The sequence below is a fragment of the Pteropus medius genome, unplaced genomic scaffold (genome assembly GCF_902729225.1).
Source record: "Pteropus medius unplaced genomic scaffold, Ma_sr-lr_union100, whole genome shotgun sequence".
NCBI lineage: Eukaryota > Metazoa > Chordata > Mammalia > Chiroptera > Pteropodidae > Pteropus > Pteropus medius.
In genome coordinates, this window is record NW_024350924.1 from 9,745,909 (window position 1) to 9,772,486 (window position 26,578).

The following is a 26,578-nucleotide window of genomic DNA, read 5'->3' on the forward strand; positions in this document are numbered from 1 at the left end:
TCTACAGCTGGGCCTGGGCGGCTCTGGGAGGGTGACAGCTCGGAGCCCCGGCTGGGAGTCGGGTTACACCACTTGTGTCTGAGTTCAGGCCGCATGTCCCTCCGTCAGGAATTCCGCAAATACCTCCCGGAGGTAAAAAAGGAAAGTGCGCTGGGCTGCAGCAGCCAGAGCAGCCAGCCTGGTCCCGAGTCCTGGAGGGCGCGCCAGCCACCCGGGCCATGTGGCCGTAGCCTCCGCAGCGTCCCGGCCGCGCGCTTCATGCCGCGGGGCAGCCGCGCCGCGGTGCTGGGGTGAAGGGGTGACCGGGCACGCTCCTCCCCATGGGTGCCCACCATGTCTAATGGATATCGCACTCTGTCCCAGCACCTCAATGACCTGAAGAAGGAGAACTTCAGCCTCAAGCTGCGCATCTACTTCCTGGAGGAGCGTATGCAGCAGAAGTATGAGGCCAGCCGGGAGGACATCTACAAGCGGGTGAGTGCAGGGGGCGGGGTGGGGGGCGCTGTCGGGGCTCGGGCTGTGCGGATGAGCGAGGTGCGTTCCAGGCCCGGTCTGCTCACCTTAACCGCGAGCGTCCTTGGACAAGCGCGTTTCACTCTTTCGAGCCGGTTTTCCACTTCCTTCTCTGTTAAGAGAGGGAGCTGGATGAAATCAGAGCCTGTAATTCCCAGGTGGCACTGTGCAGAGCAATCGCCTTGGGGGCTGGGGTAGGACGTCGGGTCCCCCGCCTCGCCGTCCCGATGCGGATTGAGTAGCTGGAGGGGGAGCTTGGAAATTTGCATCTTCAAACAAGCGCCAGAGGTGAATCTGAAGCAAGTTGTTTCCTGGTCACACATCCTACCAGAGAGGGACCCCTTCTAGCTCCAGCTCAGTGGGGACGGAGAATGATACTTTGGAGAGGGGACAGCGGCTGAGGACTTTCCTGAGAAATTCATGTTCGTTTTCGAAGGTGATTATCCAGATAAGCTTTTCAGACGGAATCTTAGGCATTTTCTGTCGGAGGAAAAGGGTACGCTGATGGAGTAGCAGCTGGCCCAGAGGGTTACGGCAAGGGACGGCGGTCTTGACTGAGGGCCGAGTGATTGGCGTGGGGAAGAGAGATGGAGGGGGCTGGCTGAGCCGGGGGTGAGGTGAGACGGCATCTTGGTTAGAGGACTTCAGGCCGTGTGGTTGACAAGGACTAAGCATCCTAACGGGTCACCACAGTATTGGTTTCCTCAGCCCCCTTGGTGTCTGGACAAGCACCGAAGTGACCCAAGTGACCTGGAGCTGGTCACCTCTGATTTTATCAGAGATTTTAAGTCTCCAGCTGTTTACACGGAAGACTATACAAATATTATCACTGTTTATGCCATATCCCGTCGAGAAGGCTGGGAAGCGTTACAGGTTGCCAAATAATATCTCGGATCAGACGAGTAACTGGTGTCAACGAAACCCCAACGATTATTCGATAAATTCAACTAATATAGACAGCTAAATTTGGAGGATATAGCCCCATTTTCCGTCTTTCCTGGATTTCCAACAGTTTGGGGACTCACCTTTCATCGCTTCTGTGGCTAAATAGTGATGTGTCTGTCTCACTGGAGCTTCCGGGGGTCCAGGAGGGTGTTGCCAAGTGAGGGCTGATAACCGGGAGAGAGCGGAGGGGGAGCAGGGATGAGTGGCTGCATTGCCTCGGGGTGGAAGTAGTGAATGGATGTGTGAGGAAATAGGTTTTTTTTTTCATCTGGAATCAACTGACTCCTTGAACCATGGGTTTTGCTCTCTGCTCTGCACTGGCTTACGGGGACAGCCTCCAGGGAACACTTTAGGTGGCATGTGAGAAGGCACCATTGCTGTCCTGGAGAAGTGTGGTTAAAAAGATTATAGAAGCTGCTGGGAGTGAGGGGTAGTCACAGGACACTGTCACAGTGCAGAGGTGACAGCCGTTTTGTTAGGCCACTATTGCTATTAGTCCCATATAGGAAGTAGACAGGACCCCGCGTCTTCCTAGTGTTCAGTGCAGGCTAGTCAGGCAGCTATATGATTTGAGGATCTCGCACCACTTTTGTGTCCCCTCCTTTCCCTTCTCACCAAATGTTTGCTCAGTCCCCCTGTCATGTCACTCATCCCGTTTGGTGATGATCTGGGAGACACTGAAGGCTGAAGTTAAAATGCTCTTACTTTGGGAAGGAGAACACGTAAAGCCATTATCAATCATTAACAGCAGAGTTGAAATTAGTTTATCACACCACGTAGTGATGACGAGAGAGCGATAGAAACCAGGCGATTTTGTTTTGTTGGAAGGACAAGGAATTAGAACATCACCTCATCAGGAGCCCTGGACAACCAGGGGACCTAGGCAAGTAGTTTAACCTCTCTGAGCTCGTTCCAGCCCTCTAGAGCCTGCATTAAGTTTAACACATAGCACCATAGGCACTGAAAATCATTTGTTGAGAATATGAATAAATAGCAGCTGTAAAGGTTAAATCAGAAGACATATCAAAGCTTCACAGCTTCATGCATATATGAGGGGGTAATAGTTATATGCCTACTAGTAGTAATAGTTATTATATTTTAAAATGAGGAAGAGGTTTGCCTCTTAATCTCATCCTCAGATATTTCCATGACTATGTTGTCAGGAACGGGGAGAACCCCCCCAACCCTACCCCACTTCTGTGCTTCTTATGGCTAGACTAATAATAAAAGAATAAAATTGACACAAGACTGGATTGACAGGAGAAAAACCAATGGAATACGTGTGTCCGGAAGAATCACAATATAATGTTCAGATCATAAAATGCGGCTCAAGGAAATGATCGAACCAGGCACCTTTTCATACTTTTTCGACAAAAACAGACAAACAAACAAAACGATACATTTGTGAGAAATTGATAGGACGAAGAAAGTTAGCGCTCATTAAAAAGGTTAATCTAAGCAAGGTTGGGGTTTTCATTAATAAGGAATTAACAAATTAGTACATTAAAAAGAAGCAACAAGATTTGTTTAAACAAAATTTTCGGCTTTGGGTTGCTTAACTCCAGTGATAAGGCGTGACTTCCAGGTGTGGGGAGGACACCTTTCACAGCGGAGATCTTTTTTCCTGCTGTTCAGTGAGATAAAGGAGGGTCACGGTGCCCTTCTGGCAGCAGCTGCTTGTGCAGTAACTTTAATTCAAAGTAATCGATGCGCCATTGTGGGATACTTGGGGCCTCTCGGGTTCATCCCTGTAAGTCACATCATGATTCCCTAAGATTAGAACAATTAAATAACAGCCATGTTGGTGAGATGTCAAAGGTGACATCCGATACCTCACTTGGTGAGTCAGGTGAGTCCGGCGGGAGCTGAGAGCCTTATTCTGTGACCAAACTTAGCTCGGTTTTTTCTCAGCGTTGGAAGGAGACTTCTTTAAATATAGAGAAAACATTAAATCACACCCAACCGAGTTAGAGTCTGCAATAATTTGGGTGCTGTGTGCATGATTCTCTTAAACAAAACCAACATTTGAGAAACGTACTGTAGTTGGTTGTGAATAGTAATTATTTTATCATTTTACGTATTTTTGCTACTGCAGATTTTTGTTGAGAAGTTTGTACTCAGGAGTGAAAACTCACTGTCTCAAGGAGAGACAATCAAGCATTTTTACCAGGATGACCGCAGGGGAGGGAAATACAGAAAACTGTAGGAGACAAGGACTGGAGGGAGGTTCCTTGTGGCAAGTCCTTTACGTAGCGGACTGAGAGATTAAAATAGGTATAATCCTTCGTTGTAACAGAAGCTACAAGGATCTTAATTAATTGTAAGAGAAGTTACAAGAGTTAGAGAATTATATAAAAACCTAGAACTATCAACTTCAACACAAGTAAATATAAAAAAAGAGCTAAAGGTTTCTCTTTTCCAAGCTATTGAGAGAATTCAGAAATAATCTTGAGACTCATGCTAGCCATGAACTAATAAAACAGTATTAAATTATACATAAAAATTGGTTCTGTGAGACTGGCTATTCTTCCGTTGAGTGTTTAAGCTATCCATTAAGCTCCAATTTCTGTAAACCATTAAAAACAAACAAACAAAAACAAACTCAGAAAAACAGATAGGGCGTATTCCTGACTAGGTACCACTGCCCCCTCTTGGTAGCAAATATTAATTGTAGGTTCAGTTTTTTGGGGAGACAATTTTGAACACATAAAGAAAGCAAGGCAAGGGAAGACCATTGCAGCGGAGATAGCTCCTGATTCTGGAGCAGAGTGAGAAGGTGCCATGCGTGGTCCACAGCTGAGTATGTCCCACTCCCAGAGAGAGTGGCTCGTTTGCATTTCTGGACTGCAGCTGCTCTGGTAAATAATTTCTGGGTGGCAACTTGGCTGATTTCATTGCCGTTGATTATCTGCTCCTGCCTCTTCTCATTATAGCTGAGTGCACCGCCACTAGAAATATGTTCGTTCCTGGAATTTATGCAATCCACCGCCGTGTAGTAAACACCCAGTCCCCAAACAGCGCACAAAACCGTGTTTTGCCTCATGATGACTACTTACTTGTGAACTCGTGTGAGTTTATTATTAACCAAGGTGCTTTAAAAAAAGATTTAAGTTTCCATTCTGAGAATGGAATTTAAAATCTGACAGGGCCAGATCCAATAATGAAAGCATCAGGAGAAATTGAATGTCATCATCCTGGACCAGCTAGAGTCAGTGTTTAAATATGACATAATTGATGCTAGAAAGCTAACGTGGATTTGGCCTCTAGCTAGGAGTTGAAAGAGTTGTGTTCTATCGTTTTTTTGAACTTTAAACTGCCTTACTTCTCTGAGCTGTGGGTTCTCATCTTTGAGATTGAATGATATTTTTGCTGAGCAAACTTTGAAGTTTATACATAGCATGTTTATGCAGCTAGGTTTTTGAAGTCGTGGTAAACAGCCTCCTGACTGTACTTGCCTACCAAGTTTTTATCATTCCTACTATTCTGCTGTCACTAGGCATACTGTCTAAGAGTTATGAGCCAGACAGACCTGAGATAGAGTCTTGGTTTGATCACTTGCTACCTGTGTTAATTTGAACAAATACTATCATTTCTCTGAGCCGAATTCCTCTGGATGTTGTAATGGCACCTATCTTACAGGGTCTGGGAGAGGATTAAATGAGCCAATTAGTTGAAATCAATATAACAACTATCATATAGTAAGTCCTTAAGAAATATTTGCCCTTATTGTGACAAATTGAGAGATGACAAAAATTATCCAGATAAGTCCAATTACTGGGCATATTTGATCTGGACTTTTTTTTCCCCCCCTCTAAATCAGTTTCTTTTTCCTCATTCATGGATTTGGGGCCATTTTTCCAATATGTCTCAGTCTTCATTTTAATTTGCCTATGTGTAAATAACACAATATAATCCAAGTTTCCCTATTGCAGCAAACTTACTGTCACTTTCAAATATAAAATTGCTCCTTCAAAGAGAATAAGAAAGGCTACGTTTGTTAAATTTTTTTTTTTTTAAGTAAAATGTTTTAGTAATGGTGCAAAGTCCTTTGCTTCCATGAAAATTATTATCATGACTGTGATTGGTTATAATTCAAAATTTTTTATTATCTTGGTTTAATACTTTGTGATGTCCTTGGACTGGTTCTAAATTCAGCTTATTTAATTAGTTTATGTTTTGAGACATATCTCTTTTATCAATTGAGATATAATTGACATATAATATTATATTAGTTCCAGGTGTACAACATCATGAATCGATTTATATGTATACATTATAAAATGATTACCACATCTACCACCCCAAGTAGTCACAAAACTTTTTTTTTTTTTCTCTCGTGATGAGTATTTTCAAGATCTACTCTTTGTTAAATTTCTTTTTGGCCCACTGACTGATTTTCTTTAGTTCTCGCCTGATTTCTTTAGGCTTTAGGTAATATGATGACTAACCACATACATGCAGCCGTACTGTGCTCAGCACCCAAAAGTTCAGGGAAGTCCCAATGAACCCCATCAGGCTATCTGATTTCAGTACCCGACTTGAACCAATGGAAGACGATGACTGAAAGTTGAGTAGCTTTGAGGGATATCAAAGGTAGGGATGCATGTTTTGGGCTCAGTCGAAAAACCTTGTCCATAACTTCCTTGAGCCTTAGTTTCCTAAAATGGAGACAGGAACTCCTCCTGCCCTGCCCTTCTTCCGTATATAAACACATTTAACGTGTTAGATCTGAAATAAATGTAAAGGATCCTTAGTATCCTGCCTACCTGGAGACACATGCAGAGAGTATGCAGCTCTCAGATTACCGTCTAAAGTGCTGCTTGTGGTTGCTGTCGCAGAGTGAATGGTTCTCTTCTTATATGCAACAGAGCTGACTCTGTTTTCTTTTCACAGTCGGATACCTCGCTTAGGTAGCTGCTACGATTTTTTTCCCCCTATGTTTTACTTACATGGACTTTATAATGTGTATAATAGAGAAGGGAGAAATATAAGTAGAAAGAGAGAGAGAGAGAAGAACTACTTTGGCCGAGCTATTTTAAAACAGCTCTCTCGAAGCTTGGGGTGTCCTTGTCTGTACACAGCGTGTATGCTCACTCATTCTCGCCTCTCCGGGGTCCGCGAAGGCATGCTTGTCCGTTTGCTCTTCTTCCGGGGAGTGCAAGTAGACAGAAAGTAGGGAGACTCCATTCATTAAATCGTTGTAACCAATATTTGTGTTCTTGGTTAAAAAGAAAAAATTTCAACCTCACACCTACTCGGATGGCTATTATAAAACAAAACAAAACAAACAAATAACACAAGAGCCTGTGTTGGCCGGGATGTGGAGAAACTGGAAACCTTCTGTGTGTAGCTAGTTGGGAATGGAAAGCGGTGTAGCCGCCGTGAAAATGGCGTGGCGATTCCTCAAAAAGTTAAACGTAGAATTACTCTATGATCCAGCAAGTCCACCTCTGAGTATGTACCCAAAAGAACTGAAAGCAGAGACTCCAACGGATGTTCACACACCCACGTTCAGAGCAGCGTCGTTCACAACAACCAAAGGGTAGAAGCACCTGAGTGTCCATCGATAGAGGAATAGGTAAACAAAACGCAGGATGCCCATGGAACGGAATGTCATTCAGCCTTAAAAAGAAGGAAAATTCTGACATTATAACATGGAGGAACTATGAGGACATTGTGCTAAGTAGAATAAACCAGTCACAAAAGGATAAATATTATATAGTAATGGTTCCAACAAGAGCCTGGAGGCAAGATGTGGAGAACTGAAGTGTTTTTATGTCGATGAATTTAAGTAGTAGGCACAAAGAATGAGGCTTTGTGCCATTTTAAAGACTTGTGGGCTTTATCCTGAGGATGATGAGCTGCTGATGAACTTCAAACAGCAGGGAACGCCTAGATCCTTCTGGCGGGTGGGGAAGAGGGCCTCAAGGAAGACAAGGCTGGAAGGCAGGGGGACAGACGGGCCAAACCAACTATGGAGACAGTAAAAAGATCAGTTGTGGCTGGGTGGGCAGGGAGGGAGAGATGAAGAGGCAGAGCATAGAAAATGTTTAGGACAGCGGAACTACTCCGTGCGATATTGTAACGGTGGGTACATGGCATTACACACCTGTTCAAACCTGTAGAACGTACAACTCCGAGGGCGAAGCCTGATGTCAACTACGGACTTCGGGTGACAGTGATGTGTCAGGGCAGGTGTGGCGATCGCCACCCTGTGCCACCTGGGCGGGGAATGTTACTACAGAGGAGGCTGAACCTATAACTGCCTTATTACTTTTTAAAAAGCTAAAAAGTAAAATTTTTTCAATTTTAAAAAGAGGTGATGAGGGCTTAAGCGAGGCCCGTGGCGGCAGGGACAGAAAGGAGGGAACTGATCTGTGAAATATTGAGAAGGTAAATTGTCTGTAGGATTTGGCGATGGACGGGGTGGGAATTCGAAGGCAAGAGGTGAAGCCGAGGGCACAGCTCCTGGCTAAGACACGTCCCGTTTTCTGGCCCCCTGGTTCTTTATGTATAAAATGAGTGGGCTGCACCCGGGTCGACACCAGCACCCCTCCCAGCTCCGAAGTCCGGTCTCTCTGGATACTGTCCCCCTAACTTGGGTGGTCGCTTCTCTTCTCTCAGTCTCTCAGCTCCTCCGATGCCATCTCAGCAAAGGAGGTGCCAGCAGAGCTGAGATGGCGTTGAAACTGCCAGCCAATGTCGGGAAAATCTAGCGCTGTTACCAGGTAGCTGGAGTTATAATTAGCCTGGTTGCTAGGAGCGAACCGAGCTTCTCCAAGCGCGGACAGCCACAGAGACAGCTTTTCCCTACTTGACGAGCTGACGCGTTTGCAGAAACAACGTGGATATAGGTGGAATGTTTTTAACGTGTTTTTGGAGAACTCGGGTTTTGCCTAGGGTATAGCATATGCCAAAAGCAGAATCTAGGCCTAATCAACATCTTATGTGTGGTAGGAGGAGCGGGCAAAGTTCTGCTTTGATATATATATTTGGATACTTTCACCTGAAGGGAGATAAGTAAGGGCGTAGCATCGCCGTTTGGAGGTAGAGAGGATCTGGGAGACAATCTGTATATAACCCCTTTGCTTTTTAAGAAAGCCTTTTATTTTAAAATAATTTTGGACATATAGATAAGTTACACAAATAATAGAGAGTTCCTATATACCATTCACTGAGCTTTCCCTAATGAATAAACCCTTTATTTTAAAGATAAGGAAGCTGGGGCCCTGAATAATAAAGTAATTTACCTAAGGTCACACAGCAAATTAATGGCCAAGTGGGGACTCGGATCACGGAGGCCCTGCTACCTGTCCGGGCACTGGCAATGACTTCCTGGATCTTCAACAAAATTTCAAGGGATTTCGTATGCATATCAGAAGTTTAGAGTTTCTTCCCCTTTGCGCTACTGGTCTAAAATCGAATATACACAGCAGAAACTAGAGTAATTCACAGAAGAGGGAATCTGTACCCAGTGCCAAAAGACAATATTTAGTTCCTCAGCCTATATACTCCTTCCCCAGGAGTTTTATTTATGTTTCCAAAAGCCACTAGGAACATTTTTTTTTTTCTTCTTTCTCTGCTTCCTGCTCTGGCCTTTGCCATCTGATCTAAGCAAGTTCAACTTCACAAACCTCCCAGCTGGATGAGGTTCTGTTAAACACAAAGTAGGCACAGAGTGGGGGCCGTGCACCCTGGAAAGCAGCCCAGCCAGCACCGTAAGGGAGCAGCTAATCCGCCCCCACGCCGGAGGCCGGCGCAGGGCTCCCTCACGGTACGTGCCGTTCCCTGCAGAGCTGAGTGGTAGTCGGTGGCTGGTTGCCAAAGAACTTCAGAACGGACCTGAGGCCACACTGGGCAGGCAGTTACCGTCCTGTCATTGGGAAACCTGGCTTGAGGGGGTTGGGGGATAAATAACAGGCACTAGCTGCCTTGCGATGCCAACTTTTCATCTCCCAACTTTTCATCTCACATAAGACGACCCCGCTGCCGTGAAGGGCAGGAAGCCGCCCCTTTATGCCCACAGGGCTTGAGAAGCCCACGTTGGGGCTGGAGGAGGAGGCCCCCACCCCAGACGCCCCCCTGGGTAAGTGGAGGGATGCCACCAGCATGAAGGCCGTGACCCGGAGCTGCAGAAGGGGAGCTGGCAGTGCTGAGGGCCAGAAGGAAGGACGTCCTCACAGATCACTTTGTCTTGAAAGGTTTCAGAGCGTCTCTCTGAGGCCACGTAGGGGGCCACCCCTCTCGCGGGCAGCCTGTCAGACCTTCCTGTTCAGATTCTCGTCACGCTGAGTCTAGGCTCAATACTGACATTAACCTTGTCCACTCCACCTGGCACAACTCAGCTGATGACAAGGTGTGCTGTCATCACTCTGCTCCAAAGTCAGGAACTCCTGGGTCCTAGGGTCTTTCTTGATTCCTTGGAAATCAAATGGAGGTAGGGGACCTCCGGGTCCCGGAGGAGCAAGCAGATCCGTCAGACGTGGCGAGCAGTCTCTATTCTTTTCAACCCCTTCCCACTCCCCTCACACTATGGAGAAGTCCAGTTTGCTGCCAAACCATTTGGAGCCTCCGAGGACTCACACAGAGTCAGGACGGTAGCACCTGGTCCCCGCCAGCCGCCGCAAAGCCGGGAGAGAGAGCAGAGGGTTCTTTCAGCTCTGGAAAGCTCGGTTATGTAGGGGCCACGTAAGGGGGCTTGCCCGAATTGCCACAGGCAGAGGGTGGTGGTGTCAGTCAGAACTGGACCACCACTTCAGGCTTTCTCGACCCTCATTCTGTTACCGTTGGGGCCGATTTGAACTTCGGTGTCACGGCAGGGGCTGGGGATAATGGCACAGAAGTGTAGTTAGCATTTTTCCTCGGTTCTTCCTCATTCACGCAGTGAAGAATCACAGGTCAGCGAGATTTAGAAAAGATGTATTCAAAGTATATTTTAGAAAGACAAAGCACCTCCCAAGGAGGCACCTGGTGTTAGCGACGGAGCTGTAACAGCCCTGTAACAACCACCACCACGATAACCAACACAAAAGGACCCAGACGGGGGAAAGTCTGTCTTACATCTGGGCCATGATGGGTGCTTCCAAAGGCGTTCCTAGGTGATTGGCAAGTGAGGTCCTTTTGATTGACACCTGGCTGCTATATAATTCTGCCTAGCGCGCATGTGTGTACCCAGAATTCTACTGCCATTGGGGTGTTCTTTAGGCGGGGGTCTCTGGGCTGGGCCCCTATTCTTTTGTTCCCCTGTCGCTCACGTCTGACGAGCTCCCTAACAATTTGGCCCTCGACTGCTGGCTTCCTGATTTCTCTCTCCTCTCTTTCCTCTCCTGTTTCTGCTGCTATGTGCCTCGGGGTCTTGATATAAGATGGAGGACCCTAACCGGTTAGGAGGAACAACGCCGCGGACTCTATCCTTTCTAGGCTATTCCCTCCCGAAGTTTCTAGACCCAGGTCTCTCTCCTACCTCTGGGCTCAGTACTCTCCCGACCCTTAGGCATTTTCTGTCCTTCGTCCCATACCCTTTGTCCTTTCCCCAGGCTCACACACGCACATGGGAAATAGATGCCAAATACTTTGTGTTTCATACATATTTAACTCAGCCGCACAGTGGTCCTGTGAAGCTGGTGTCTTGTCTCCGTTTATCTTGGGGCCAGATTTGCCGTTCACAGCCCCAGGAAGTGTACCAGGTATCACAGCGGCTACGTGGCCTGATTCTTCAGTTAATAGCAAGGCCTTGGCCCACGTTCTTTAGAATTTGAAGTTAGTCCCTCTTTCAAATGCAAATGATGTTTTTGTTTTTTTTTTTATTTAGTGAATAACTCTGTATTAAGTTCTGAGTAAAGAGAAAAGAAAGAACTCTGGTAAAACCCGTATCTACGTTCATAGCAGCTTTCACGAGATCGTGGCAGGAAGAGGTGGCATCGCTTCCCTGTCGCGTCTGCCGCAAAAGGAGACGTCGACCTCATTTTTACTTGTGAAACTGGTACAGAGGGCCTCGTGGAATAGAAAGCAAGCTGTCCTTACCGCCGGACGCCGTCCTGTCAGACCTGTGCTGAGTCTGGTATAGAACTCCAGAAATTCAGAGGAAATTGGAAAATATCCAAAACAAAATAAAAATTAGAAAATGAGGCTTGTGAGAAAAGGGTGATGAAGTTGAGATTCTTAATTTGAAGGAGAACAAACTCAGGGGTGACCTAATAGTAAATTTTAGGTGCTTGAAGCCTCAGTATGTGTCAGATCGTCATTAGCTATGTCCTGTCTCTGCTGAGAATGAGAATCGTTTGATCCCAGTTTAAACACAAGCATTAGGCCTCATTCATTTGGAAATATCTTTTGAGCACCTACCATGTTCCAGATGCTATGGGAAGGGACTGGAATATGTACCGATGAACAAAGCAGATAAGCGTTCCTATCCTCACGGAATTTACATTCTAGCATGAGAAGACAGACAGTGAGTGATAAACATTATAAATAAATAAATAAATAAATAAATAAATAAATAAATAAATAAATAGTTAAATAAATAAATAAATAAATAAATAAATATGTAGACTATTAGAAAGTGATATGTCTCCTTGGGAATAAAAAGAAAAACATGGAACAGGGTAAGAGGGTCAAAAACATTGCAGAGGGCAGGTTGCAGTATTAAGTAATGGTCAGTGGAGGCCACATTTTGAAAGTGATTTTAAAAACACACATACATGTTTATTATGTCGTAGTTTATGTGAGCCAGCAGCCCAGGCACCGCTGAGGGTTTTACTAGGCTACGACGAGGTGTTGGCCAGGCCGAGTTCTCATCCCGTAGACTTGACTGCGGAGTAACCTGCTTCTGAGCGCCCTCGAATTGTTGGCAGAATGTATTTCTCTGTGGGGGTAAGAGAAGGGGCCCCACTTCCTGCTAGACGTTGGCCAGAGGCTGCCCACAGCTCCTCGAAGCCACCTGCCGCGTTTGCCCTGTGGGCTTTCCCACGTGGCCGCTTACTGTGTCACATCAGCCAGGGGAGGTCTAGAGCAGGTCTGCCGGCAAGATGGCCTTAGAGCTGAACACTGTCACTGGTGTTCCATCGCCTCTGAGAGTCTAGTGGGTAGAAGCAAGTTACACGTCCTGCCCCTGGTCAAGGGCAGGGAATAACACAGAGGCCTGAACACGGGGAGCCTGGCAGAGTCTGTCTGCCACGCACGATTCTCCCACTTTTTTTTTTTTTTTTTTTTTTGCAGAGGTGGGATGGAAAGGGAGGTAAATAAACATGAGGATGAACAGTGGAGGAAGACTTGTTCCTAGGTGTTACCTTCACGGCCTTTCTGGCCCTAAAGCATCCCAGGCTAGGGGGGCTCCATGCCGAGCCCCTGACTCACCCTTTGCACTTGGTTATTTGCCTTGCCACTTCCTTGATCATTTCTGTTTTTCTTTTCATCTTTTTGTTTAAATCAGCTTAATATTAAGAATGCAGTTTGATGAATTTGAACCCAATGAAGAGATGGAACATTTCCATCACCCAGAAGAGTTGCCACGTGTCCCACTGGCACCCTCTCATGCTTACGGCTTCAGAAAACCATTGGTCTGCTTTCCGTCTGTAGCCTGGTTTAGACTTTCATATAAATGGATGCATACAGTATAGATTCTGCTTCTTTCACTTAGCATTTGATTTGAGGTTCATCTATGTTGTTTGTGTCAGTAGTCCATTCCTTTTTATTGCTGAATAGTATTCCATTATATAAATATAATGCAATTTGTTTATTCAATCTCCCGTTGATGAATATACATGGGTTGTGTTCAGTGACTGGCTATTATGAATAAAACTGCTATGAATATTCATGTATAAATCTTTGTTTTACTTCTCTTGGGTAAATACCCAATAGTGGAATTGTTAGGTCAGATAATCATGTATTTCAACTTATAGGATAGTGGCAAACTGTTTTCCAAAGTGGCTAGGCCATAGAAAATGATTTTTAAGTCACGCCTTGAAGGAAATGAGGCAGTTAGCCTAACAGATAACTGGGAGAAGAACATTTCAGGCAGAGAAAAGGCAGGAACCACCATGGAGGCTGAGGCAGCATGAAAGAGGGCGAGGCTGCTGGGAGTGAGGCCTCGGAGGTGATGGGGCTGGTGCGGATCAGACGGGCGCTTTTAGATCATTTTCAAGACTCTGGCTTTTCCTCCGATTGACAAGGGAAGCCACTTGAGCGAGGAGAGATGTAACAATGACAGCCCTATCTGACTATTGAAAAGATCTCTGTGGTTATGGTATTGAGAATAGGCTGTAGGAGGACAGGGTAGAAGCCAGAGGGCTGTGAGGGAGCCACTGCAGTGACTGCACGAGAGACGACAGTGATCAGAGGAAGGTAACAGCAGTGGACTTGGGGAGAAGGGGGGAGAAGCTATTGCTAATGAATTGGATGTGAAATGTGAGAGAAAGAAAGAAATCAAGGGAGGTCCTAGGATTTGGGCCTGAGCAGTTGGAAGGGTAGAGTTGTCCTAATTGAAACAGGGACGGAAGGCTAGGTATCTAGGGCAGGTCTGAAGGTAGAGGGCGGGAGTTCAGTCTTGGACATTCTGTGTTTGAGGTATTTGTTGGACGTTTGCTGGACATTTGGACCAGTGGCGATCTCAAGGAAGAAGCTGAGTGTGTGTGTATGTATATATATGATGTTTTGGATAAAGGGTCGGGCTGGAAATACAAATTTGGGAGTTATCAGCATATAAACGGCATTTAAAGCCATGAGACTGTATAAGACCTACCGGGAGGGAGAGAAAAGGACCAGAGACTTAGCCCTGAGTCACTCTAACGTCGATAGTTTGGGGAAGGAGGACAAACCAGCAAAGGAACTAGAAAAGGTGCAACTGGTGACGTGAGAGGAAACCAAGAGTCTAGCGTCGTGGAAGACGAGTGGAGAAAGTGTGTACTGGGAGGGCTCAGCCTTCGGAACCTGCTGATGGCGCAAGGAGTGTGGTGCCCAGGGCTGGCCTTTGGATGGGACGCATGGAATGTCATCAGCGATATTGATCAGGGCAGTTCGGGTGGACCGATGGAGGAAAAGCCTGACTGCAGTAGGTTTAGCAAAAAATGAGGGGAGAAGAACTGGAGTCGATGAGTGTGACAGATGGCGTTGAGTTTTGTTGCAAAGGAGAGCAAGGGAAAGGGACCGTAACTAGTAAGGGGTTTACAGAAGAGTTTTTAAAAGATAGATCAACAAAATTTTTCAGCAGAAAGTGAAATATTGAGGAGGAGAGAAGGGAAGGCGTTCTGGATGTTATTCTTGAGAGGTAGAGAGAGTGGGACCTAACGCATAAGGGGAAGGTTTGGCTTTAGATGGGACCATGGCCGGTTGATACATGGTCACGAGTGGAAAGACCGAGACGTGAGCAGTAGGAGGCTGTCGGCATTTTCTTCGAGTTTCGATAGTCTCGATGGTGGAAAGCAAGCTTTATTCTCCCATTATATATTTTCAAACATGTTCCTAGAGTGAGTCACTTTCCTTCATGTGAGCTAATACCAGCTGACACATCCTTGTCCCCACCTGGAACACCTGTATCCTTTCTCTCTGCTTGTCCAAACCCTACTCGAGTTTCAGAGTCCAGCTCAGATCCCACCTGCTCAGGTGGGCCTTTCCTCGTCGCTGCTGCCTGAAGTCATCTTTCGCTCTCTGAGTTCTTCCAACAGCGACACTTCAGAGACATTATTTGGCACATGTTCTTTAATCCCCGGCTGACGACGGTCTTTTCACCGTATACATTTCTTATCCCTCCTTTTAGATTATAAAGCCTTTGTGGAGTGGATTGATCTCAGAATTCCTCCGTAGCCTTCAACATAATCTCCAACATTGCTGAGCCTATAATAAAAACTCAAAAAATGTGTGTTGATTGATCGCAAACACTCAAGAAGTTGCAAGTGAGCCTCATCTGTACAGAAAAGCTGGAAGAGGGGACCACCTTTCCACCCTTTTCTATCTCTTCCACGTGAGAGGCCCAGAAGCTGTGCTTTGGAACTCTCCAGGGGAGCCTCCAGCTCTTCCTGGAACTGAACATTCTCTCCAAGAGAACAGTTGGCAGAAGTAGGAAGCAAACAAATGGAGAAAGGGAACAGTTTAAGAAGAGGACATTCTGGACAGCGAGGCTCAAGAGTGGGCTGTGTTTTTATTTTGAACAGCACTCATTCATTTGATAAAGATATAATCATCTAAGTGTGGGCACTGTGCTAGCAATGGGGACACAATGAGAAATTGGAGGGACGTCGCTGCCCTCCTGGCACTTACAGTCTAGGTTGTACTGTGACCTGCCCCCTGCTCAGTGTCTTGTATGTTATCACCGCTCTTTATGGTTTTGCTTCACTTATAATTAGCCGGAGTCACATCTGTATTTTGTTGGTTGATGAATGCCATAACCCCATAAAACTCCTAAAGCTTCTCTTATACCGCAGGATAAACTGTGACACAGGTCAGAGCATGTCTTCCCATGATGTACTTAAAGCTAGTACGTCTTTTTCCTAATATCATACAGAGCAGTGCTGCCCAATAGAGTTATAATGCAAGCCACAGAAGAAACTTAAACATTTCTAATAGCCACATTAAAAGTAAAGAGAAATATGTGAAATTAATGTTAATAATATATTTAACATGTTATTTTGACATGAAATCGATATTAAAAAATTAAGATTTTATATTCCTTTGTCATGGTTAGCCTTCGCAACCCAGGGTGTACTTAGTCTCAAAGTCCTCAAGTTTGGACTGGTCACATTCGAGAGTTAAATAGCTCCACGTGCCTGGTGGCTGTCGTCCTGGGCAGCGTAGGTGTAGAGTCTTAGGAGGTGTCTTTGGTCCCAAGCAAAGGTACAGCTTCAGAAGATTTGCTTGATCATAGGACCTGGCTCCAAGACACAGCGAGGCTTCCAAGGGAGGAGCGACTTAGGTTCCAGGCTGGGATGGAGGCCTCCATGTAGGAAAAACGGTCCTGGACTTGGTAGGACACCAGTCAGTGGCTTTATCTTTTTTGGAGACGAGATCGAATAAAGGAGGTGAGCTGAATAATGTCGGATAGATGTCAGACCACGTGAGATGCCACAGATAATTTAAAAATATTTAGTCGGCCATAAATTTCCCGTGCGCCAGTTTATCTGTAGAAAAAATCATATCGTTTTTCTACTCTTTCACTTCTAAGTAAGTTCTCACTCCCTTCCCGGTTCTATACCTGTCACCCAAAGAGAAGTCAAGGAAAACGCGGGATGGCTCCCCTGAGCGCCACTTCCTAAATAGCAGAGGGGCAGAGATCATTCGGAGCAGCCCTTCCCGCCCCTTCTGGGGGGCTGGGCTCCTGTCTCCACACCAGGTGCCCAGAGCCTGGGACTCCAGCCTCACCCCAGCTTCCATAGGAGGCCTGCACTTTGCTAAATTAAGCCCAGCCAGACCTATTTGTGGACCCAGAGGCTCCAGCCAAGTGAGGGACCCGTCCTGCTGAGGAATGTCCTGGGGACCGGGAGAGGAGCGCTGAGATCATCGGTATTTATGCCGACGGCGTCGCACTTGCCAGCTCACGTGGGCCGGATCAACAGAGCCCTCTGGGACGCCACCAAGACTTTAGCAGACCCTAGGGAAGGCAGAGCTCGAGACGCACCGAGAACGGTCAAAGTCAGAGAGCCACGTGAGAACCGAGGCAGTGTGGGGTGTGGGCACCTCTGAGCTCAGAGTCTAAATTAAACAAGCCCCAAACACCACATTTCCCCCCACATTTTTAATAGACTTTATTTTTTAGAGTAGTTTTAGGCTCACGGCAAAATCGAGCAGTAGGTACAGAGAGCCCCCCAGACCTCCTGCCCCGCCACACGCATGGCCTCCCCATCAAAATCCAAAGATGCCTCATTTTACTCTGTCTTTTGTTGGGTTTCTCAGCTCGGTGTTGACCAGAAATAGCTCTCTCTCTCCTTCTTACGACTCATGCATCTTACCTAGCCTTTGGAGAAACAAATGTTTATTGAACACCTACTGTGTGTCAGATATTTTCTTTACCGCTTCTCATTTAAATTTTCAATATATCCCTGAAAGGTGGTTATTAGCACTTGAAGGAACTAGAACTTAGGTTAAGAATTTGCCTCTATAATACAGAAGACGAACTACATTGAACTATGTGAACTATGTGAAACTGTAAAAAATGGTGTCATACCTGTACTTTCCTATGATTCAACCTAATAAAATGTGACAGAGCTAATATTTGAAATCAGGCCAGTTGGGATCTAACGTCTACACTCTGCCTTGTATCATACCGCTGCCGCAAGTACCAGATTCTTTATTTTTGTCCTGGCAGTCCTGCAGTTTTAGATTTATATCCCTCACCCCCTGCGAGACTAGAACTGGGCAGCTGTGAGGAAGGACACCCCAAGGTATGACACGTCTTGAGTTGGGTCTAGGAGTGTTTCCTTGGAGGCTAAGGCTGGAGTAGACCTGCATTGATTTGTGTATCTGTTGCTATTTATAGCTGCCGCCTCTGTGCATTTCCATACACTGTCTGATTCTGGGTCCCTTCTGTACCCTGCTCTGCTCTGATCAACTATTTAATTGCCCCCATAGGCTGTAAATTCCCTGATGACTGTGATTATGGCTGCCAACTCTTTCTAGTATCTATTAGGGGTAACTGGCACATCCAAAGTAGGCACCTGGTAAATATTTGATGAAAAAAGAAGTGAATAAATAAATGTTGCCATCTCACAAGTCAGTTACCCTGTCCTGTACCCAACGAGCTAGTTCTCTCTCTCTCTCTCTGTCTCTGTCTGTCTCTGTCTCTGTTCGTCTCTGTTCCCTGTGGCTCCCTCTCTGTGTGTCTTCTCTTGTCTGTCTGGTTTGTCTGTTCTCTCTTCTCTCTCTCTCTCTTCACACACACACACACACACCCTGGCTGTGTCTGTTCAAACACCTGACCTCCTCAGAACTCATCCACAGCCTCAGCACTTGCTCAGATGTGGCTGTCCGTGTTTGTCTACTCAAGGTGAACCAGGCTGGGAAGAGAATGGTATTGTTTTCAGGCCCCAACTCTAAGGACTGTTTGTGGATTGGACTTGAAGGAGTGACCTGACCAGAGGAGTTTTACCACTTGGATGTGGCTCCTTGCATTTTATATTGTATAAACTGAAACTTTTCCACTTGGTTTTTTCCATCTCCTTGGGGGACACTAAAGCAGGCCCTGGCAGGAAAGCGCCCGGCCTTGTAGAGTCTTCTGGTTACGGAGGCTGTGAACACTGCCCTGCTGTCTTCTCCCTGGCAGTGAAGGACACTTGTCACATGTTGGGGCACCCTAAGTGTCTGATTCTGGGCTTACCTGCACCTCGTAGAAGACAGTTAATGCGGAATCTGTAGGAAGGTAGAAATCACACTTCTGGATAAAGTCTTTCCTCCATCCTGGGGTCTAGGGACCGTTAAAAAACAAAATTCAGCTGAGTAAATTTGAAGATCTAATTGGCTTTATTAATTGATTCATGATCCAGCAGCTCCCCACCTAGAAACCCGAATGATGCTCGTAGGCGAAGGTTTTTATAAGAAGGAGGGTGGGGAGAGGGAGCCAGTAACAAAAGAGAAGGATTATTTTTAGACCACTGACATCTTTTGTAGGGAAAAGAAAGGCGAGGGTTGTTATCATGCAGATGGCCTCTTCTTTCTATGGGGGAAGGAGAGGGCCCATGTGACAGATGACTTCATTGGTGCTGGCCAGAAAATTCCAGACTGGTTGATTAAGAGTACATTTCTGGGAGAGACTGAAATAGCAATTAGGTCAGGTATGAAATCTAGGTTTGGTGTCATGAGCTTTAGCGCAAGGGACACCATTTTGAGCCTCTGGTTTTCTCTTTAATAGGACTTAATGTTTGCATTTGAATACCTTCTGCTAGGCATCTCGCATCAACCTGGAAGATGAGCCACGAGGGTGGTATTATAATTCTTACAGGCAAGAGGGAGAGCCTCTGATTCATTTTAAATGACTGTATAAAGACGTAAAGCTTTGGTGGTGACTAGTCTGAGGTCACACGGTTAGTTAATGACAGAACCAAATATCTAGACAACACTAGGTTCTATTTTAAAGCTTTAAAACTGGGTAAATGGAAAGAAACTTTATATACAAAAGAACTCCCTTGGAAGGTACTAAAGTGTGTTTCTAGAGATTGTGCAGGGACCAGCCCCTGTCCCTTGTCCCTCAGGACAGAGAGAACCCCCTATGAAAATATTCAGTACTTTACTCTGTTTTATAGAGCGATGGCTTTGCCCCAGTAGTATCGGAGAAGCCTAGAAAAGAAATTCACTCTGCATACAAAATACATTTATGAACTACACTTTTCCTAATTGGGATATGACTCTAAAAAGAAAAGACTATAAAAGAAAACCAATAGCCAAGAGTTACTTTCACTGGGTGAATAATCAAGAATTATACCAGGGTCTGCTCGCGAGTGTTTGAGACTCTTCCTTCTGCTAAACTATTTCTTTTTGAATTCCTTTAGTTTATAGAATTGATTTAGAGTGGGATTTGGCCATATTTATTTTTATCCCCAATAAAGACCCTTTTATGAAGGGTCTGTTCCTCTCTGGCTTGTTTCCTAGTCTCTTACGAAGGTACGATGCCCATTTCCTTCCTTCGCTTATCCTAATCCACCTCTGATCGCACTGAGAGCTCCTTGAGGTCGAGGACTAAAGCCAAGAAAAACACTTTGGTTTTGGCAGCGTGTAATCTCCAATACGTACTTTACTTGCTAGTTTTATCAATGAATGTATGCTGCTATGCTGTCGAGTTTCTTCCTTCCTTCCTTCCTTCCTTCCTTCCTTCCTTCCTTCCTTCCTTCCTTCCTTCCTTCCTTCCTTCCTTCCTTCCTTCCTTGTGCCTGCTCTTATCCCAGCAGCAAACTATGAGGGATATAAAATATCAAGACATATTCCTTGTCCTCAAAATACTTGAAAATTAGTTGAAATAAATACACGCACAAGAATGCGAAGTTAAATACCAAAGCGAAAATGTACGTTAGCTTTCGAAACATTTTAAAAAGAAAATAAATCCTATTTCTTTGTAATACTCTAGAAAAAAAAATGTATTCACATTAAAAAGATGTAAGTTAGCAATTCAAGACTGTAGATAGAGTATTTATTCCATAAATATACAGAGAGATGCTAAGCGCAAAGTACTTTTCTAGACCATAAAACCTAGAGAGGAAGCCAGACATTAAATAACTAATTGAGGCAGAGTGAGGTCAGTGCTGTACCAAAGATAGATGTCGATGACCATGAGCCCTGCTTTACTCAGGACAGTCCCAAGTTTTGCCTGTCGTCCTGACATAATTATGTTAGGGCCTCTTTTCACTCTCATTATGTTAGAGTCCCAGAATGGATGTCAAATTAGAGTCATCCTAGTTATAAACAAAGGGCAACGGGAATGCAGAGAAAGGAATTGGGAAAGCTAACTGGAGGAGGGGATGTCTGAGCCGAACCATAGCGAAGAACAGCTTAGAAAGAGGAAAAAAGGCATCACAGGCCAAGAGCAACTCAGGCAAAGCCATGGTGGCACCAAAGGCACTCATCCGATCGATTTCTCAATCGGTAGAAGCCCTTGGTTGACGGGAGAGGAGGGTGGTGCCAGCAAAGGCTGGAGGAGGCATGGAGACTCTCTTGCCACAAACTACCATCACTCGCAATTCTGGTTACCAGGAAGAATGCTGCTGGATAATGGCGGATGTCACCGGGGGCCTCTGAGACCAGAAGGGTACAATTGGAGTCGTGTAAGGTGGGAGGGGGAGAGGGAAGAGGAGGGAGATGAGGCACCGTGAGAGTTGAAGAGACAGACGACGATAAGAGATGAAGTGAGAAAAATGGTGCTCATGGTAGTTCAATCTGCACAGTTAAAGAAGGTGCAGATTCCTCTCTCGCAGCATCTTGTTTGTAATTTATTTCTGCATCTCTTCCTTCCTCTCTGTACGCAGACTCAGTTGTCATCTGAGACCCACCCCAAATTTAAGAGATGCTTAGGGGCAGGCTTATTTTCTTTATTCCCTCAATATTGGGAAGTAGACTCAGCACCACTGTTTTATATAAGCCTGGTGGCTGAAAAAACATGCTGTCGGGAGCCAAATGTGCTTGTTATCTATGACCTTACTTTAGATAATTCCAGAAGTGTGAACGGAAAATAAAAAAAAAGTATGTGGACACTTACCTTCTTGTGATGAAAACATCTCTTTTAACTTTTCATTATTAAAATTTTCAAATAAACACCAAGATAAAGAGACTAGTACCTCCCATGTACCTGTCCCATGTGCTGGGGACACATATACCCGTCACCCAATTTCCATAATTACCAACATTCTGCTGTCTCTGGCCTCCCCATCTCCTCACATCATAGAACTGTATCTAGAAAGACATCAAAAGGTACCTCTAACAGATAAAGGGCTTTGTTTTTAAACATAACCATGTACTATCATTGTACCCAAGAAGCTTAAAAATAATGCTTTAATGCCATCGAATACTTGGTCCATGCTCAATTTTCCCTCTAAAAGTCCATTTTAAGGTCTGGAGATCTTCACTAGTGTCTGAGTCTCGGTGTAAGCACAGGAGTGGAGTGTTCTCAGCCCTTTTTGGGGGAGGATGAGAGGTAAAAGAGGAGGCTGGGATCCTCGCTGTATTCAAAATTCTGCTTGTGACTCAGAGTTGCCTCGGGCAATTATTTCTCCTTTTTATGCCTCAGATTAGCAACCTTTTATCTCAATGGGTTAATAATATACCTCCAGAGAATATTCTCAGTTTAAAGCAGAGAAAGTCTTTTGAAGGCTTCAGATATAAAGTTTTTTTTGCGTGATCACACAGAATTATCCTATCCTCATTTTATTCACTCAGTAAACAAATCGTCATTCCATTTCTGCCTATTGTCCCTCTGTTCCTGTTTGTTGATCGGTTTTCTCATTCAGTGTGTTTACTACAAACAGGTGCAAAGCACTGTGAGGGCCTCAGTTTAGTCACTGCTAATTATTTGACTCAGGCACTGTGCTGGGTTCTTTATGCAGGTTATTTAGTTTATCCTTCACTACGTCCCTCGAGGTAATTTTTCGAACTCCATTTTATAGATGAGGAAATTAAGTTCTAAGAGGTTAAGTAACTAACACAAAAACAGTCACCCAGTAAGTGGCAGAGAGGCGTTTTTGCCTTTCCGGCTCTGCCTGTCCAGAAACCCATTTAACATCATCCCCGAAGTGAAAGGCGAAAGCTAAGGAGCAGAGCACTGACTGGTGCCACTGTTTTCTCTGTCCTTAGGGAGTCCATAACTTTAAAGGGTAAGTAAGACATGTGCACAATATATTGTGCTTTATGATGTGTCAACGTGTGAGTTCAAGAAGAATGATATTATAAAAAATCAAAGGCACAAGGAATGACTCTTCATGGGGGAGATAAAATAAGGCTTCATAAGGGACATGGCATTTAACGATGCGGGAGAACAGTGACATGGGTCTGAGAAAGCACAGGACGGTGTGGGAGCTCCATTTAGGCCGGTGGAATACGATGGGAGATAGAGCTGGATAGGTAGGTTGAGGCTGAATTTTGAATAGACTCTATTATCAGGCTCACTTGTGTAAAATGTAATTGCCGTGCAGTTAAAAGCCATTAAAAGCTTTCTCGATTCAAGGGAGTAAACTCATCGGAGCTAAATGGTGGAGAAACTGAAGTCGGGGAGCCCAGTTGTGAGACTATGTACTCTGATCCCACTGAGAAGGAAGGAGCATCTAACAGGGTGGGCACCACGGGGGCTGGAGAGGAGGGGCTGAGTCAGAAAAAGATTGTGGAATATCCAGTGCTAATCTCTGTTGGAGTTATCATTTCATTTCAACTATTATAACTTCCTAAGGCTTTTGGAAGCATTTTTATAACAATTAAGATAAGATTTACACACCATTACAACTCACCCAGTGAAAGTATACAATTCAATGTACACGTCAGCGTTTTTTAGTACATTCACAGAGTTGTGCCAATGTCATCACGGTCAATTCGAGAACATTTTCATCGCTCCAGACGAAACCCAGCTTACTAACCATCCCTCTCCAAACCCCTATCCCTCTTCGGCCCTGAGTCAACCGCCGGTCTATTTCTCTGTGGATTTACCTATTCCGGACATTTCATATAAATGGAATCATGCGCTGCGGTTTTTTGTGACTGACTTCTTCCACTTAGCATAGTGTTTTCAGGGTTCGCCCATGTCGTAGCCATGTGTCATTTCTTTTAAGGGCCAAATAATATTCCACTCTATGGATATACTACATTTTGTTTATCCACGCATCAGTCAATGGCTGAAATTTTAAAAATTATTCTAGAACTTTGCTCCATCACATATTCGTGCGTGAAAGAAATGTGCTACTGCATAGCACTTGTGCATTTGGATTGTATAGCAATTTCTATCTTAATGGCTGAGTTCCTTGCCTACATGCCACTTCACAGGCACCGTGCAATGTGCTTTTGGTGCATTATTTCATTTAGTCTCCTTAACAGCCTTGTAAGATAGGTACCATTATGATCCTTCCTTGACAGGTGAGGAGGTTGTGGCTTCTGGAGAGGGCAGGTGACTTGCCAAGCCCTCTTTTCACCTTTAGGGCCTATGCTCCTGACTGCTCTACTCACTGCCACCAGATAGTCTTTCAAGAGTGCACTTCATGGAGCACATTTCCTAATTCTATAATTTACCACATTCTACTAAATCAGGCAAAAATTGGCAGCATTTCCCGCGCTGGGCTATGGCTGGAACGCTGGTGTGGAAGGCTGGATTCGGTTATTGCTTTTATCCCAGAGGAACTTGCTGGGTTTCAATTTTCTTATCTTTCAAATGAGGGACTTGGAAGAGATAGATGCTAAGGTCTTCGAATCTGTGACTCTTTCACCAAATTAATTCAAGTATTTGCTTCATCTTCTTATGTAGGATTTAGAACAGGTAGAGCTGACATAAATTACATCCTCCATTTTTCTTACCTTTAGATTTAAATATTTTTCCTGGTGGGCTCAGGGTCTCCGACTGGCTCTGTTTAGCCACGGAGTGAAGGGGGAGGGAAGGGGGAGGGAAGGGGGAGGGAAGAGGGACTGTTGAGCAGCTGTGTGCTAGGCAGTATTCCAGGTTTTCTAGGTGTGTCGTATACGTTATCTCATTTAAAGTCCCCTGTGGGTGAACATTATTACCTTCATTAAGAAGGAAAGCAACCACACTACACGATGAAGCCCATATCATAGTATTAATAAAATTCTCCCTGTTTAATGTTATGCTATGGATTTCATCAGAGAAGGAACTAACGCATCTTTGTGCACTCAACTCTAAGCCTGAATAAAGTCCATCCGGGAACTAAGACATGTATAGGCTCCTCCGTAGGTTCCCCTACAAACCCGCCCTTCCTTTTCTGTTCCCTGGTTCAGTTAACACTATGCATTGCCGCCCACATGCTACAGATCTCAGTATCAGCTTTGCTCTTCTGTCTGGTCTAATCTAAATCTCTCACAAATCAGCCAGCCCTATGGATTCTACTTCTGAAAGGTCTTTCGGGTCTTTCTCTCTTTGGCCTCCGAATATCCCCATCCCTCTTCTGGTCAGTCATCTGCTGGCTTATCCATCGTCTCCACATCTGCCGTAAATTCCTTCCTTAACACAGACCTGATCGTGGCAATATTTTGCCTACAGCCTCTTGGTGGTTCTTGTCTTCCACTGATTACTACTCAGTCTTCTTAGCGTGACTTTCACAAACTCGTGTAAATTCTCCTCTGTTCTGATTTCTCAGGCCGCTTACCCTGCACGGGACACTTCATGTATAACATCTCCCCATGTCTTTATTCATACTTTACTTCGCTTGTGATGTTTTTATTTCCTTTTTCTGCTTGTCAGATCTGACTTGTTGCTGATTCACCTCAATAACCTCAGTATAAGTCTACATTACTAAGACCTATATTACTAAGAATTATTCTAATATGCGTTCTGTCCTCCAATGCTTTAGCGAGTGGCCAGGCTTGGGCAGTGTCCATCACCCAGGGCAGTGATGACCAGGTTAGCAGGGTGAGTAAGGAGCTCCGGGGAAATCCTGAAGCCATACGGTTCGTTCATGGTTGACCGTGTTACCGATCTATCCAAACCCACATTTAAGTCAAGGGCCATGAAGTGAGCTGAGGTGAGATGATGACTGTGGACCAAGGCAGGCCTCAATTGGGAACCCGGTTCCAGGATAGAGGGCCTGTGGCAGTTAGTGATGACAATTCCTGTGCTTTTCAGAACATCGAGCTGAAGGTTGAAGTAGAGAGCCTGAAGAGAGAACTCCAGGACAAGAAACAGCATCTGGATAAAACCGGGTGAGTCGTCGTCTGCACGAGTTGACTTCCGGTTCATTCCACAGTCTGGCTCACTAATCTGAGAGCAGTAGATTCGGACCCACATTCTTTACCCTTTACTCTGGCTTTTGGATGTTGTGTCTAATTCAAGGACTGAACTAATGAGCTCTCTTTCCCTTAGGCCCTCTGGCAGGCCTTGCCATGGATTGGTAAATTCGCCAGACCTAAGATTATAAACCTCGCATTTAATAATCCACTGATAACATCCAGGGCTGGCACCAAGTTGGGGGAGATGGGCGCTCTCATACACTGCTGGTGAGAGTGTGATTTGTGGCACTACCTATCAATGTTTTTTAAAAAAAAGACATTTCTTTCGATTAAATAATCCCTAGAGGGAATCTATTTCTCGTAAATAAAACACGGATATGAAAGGGTAAATGCATAAGGATGATTACTGCATCATTATTTGTAATGGTAAAACATTAGAATCACTATCCTTCAACAGGTCAATGGTTGAGGGCATTTCGATATGACCCTACTGTGGAATATTATGCAGTTGTTAAAAAGAATGGGTTAGCTCTATATTATTATTCTGGTGGGAAGTCGCTGATGGACTAAGTAAGGGGAAAAAGTGCTAAGTGATATTTATAGTTTATCAGCCCCTTTGGGTAAAGTCTCTGTGTGTTGACATGTGTTTGCTTGATTCTGCATAGAAAAAAATTGGATTACATACCACACTCTTTAATTTATATCAGAGTGAGATTAGAGTTTGTGATGGAGAGAAGACTTGGCTTTTTTCTTTACGAACTTTTGTATTGTTAAAATA

The 26,578-nt window shown here is 45.0% G+C and overlaps 1 protein-coding gene across 1 annotated transcript in view; it reads left to right on the top strand.

Annotated features, from left to right (window-relative positions):
- Positions 1–26,578, top strand: part of PDE4DIP (phosphodiesterase 4D interacting protein) — a 179,228-nt gene that overhangs the window by 66,410 nt on the left and 86,240 nt on the right. The window contains exons 4-5 of the mRNA XM_039841359.1: positions 364–474; positions 25,697–25,773. Coding sequence (XP_039697293.1) covers positions 364–474; positions 25,697–25,773 — 188 coding nt within the window. The remainder of the gene's footprint in view (positions 1–363; positions 475–25,696; positions 25,774–26,578) is intronic.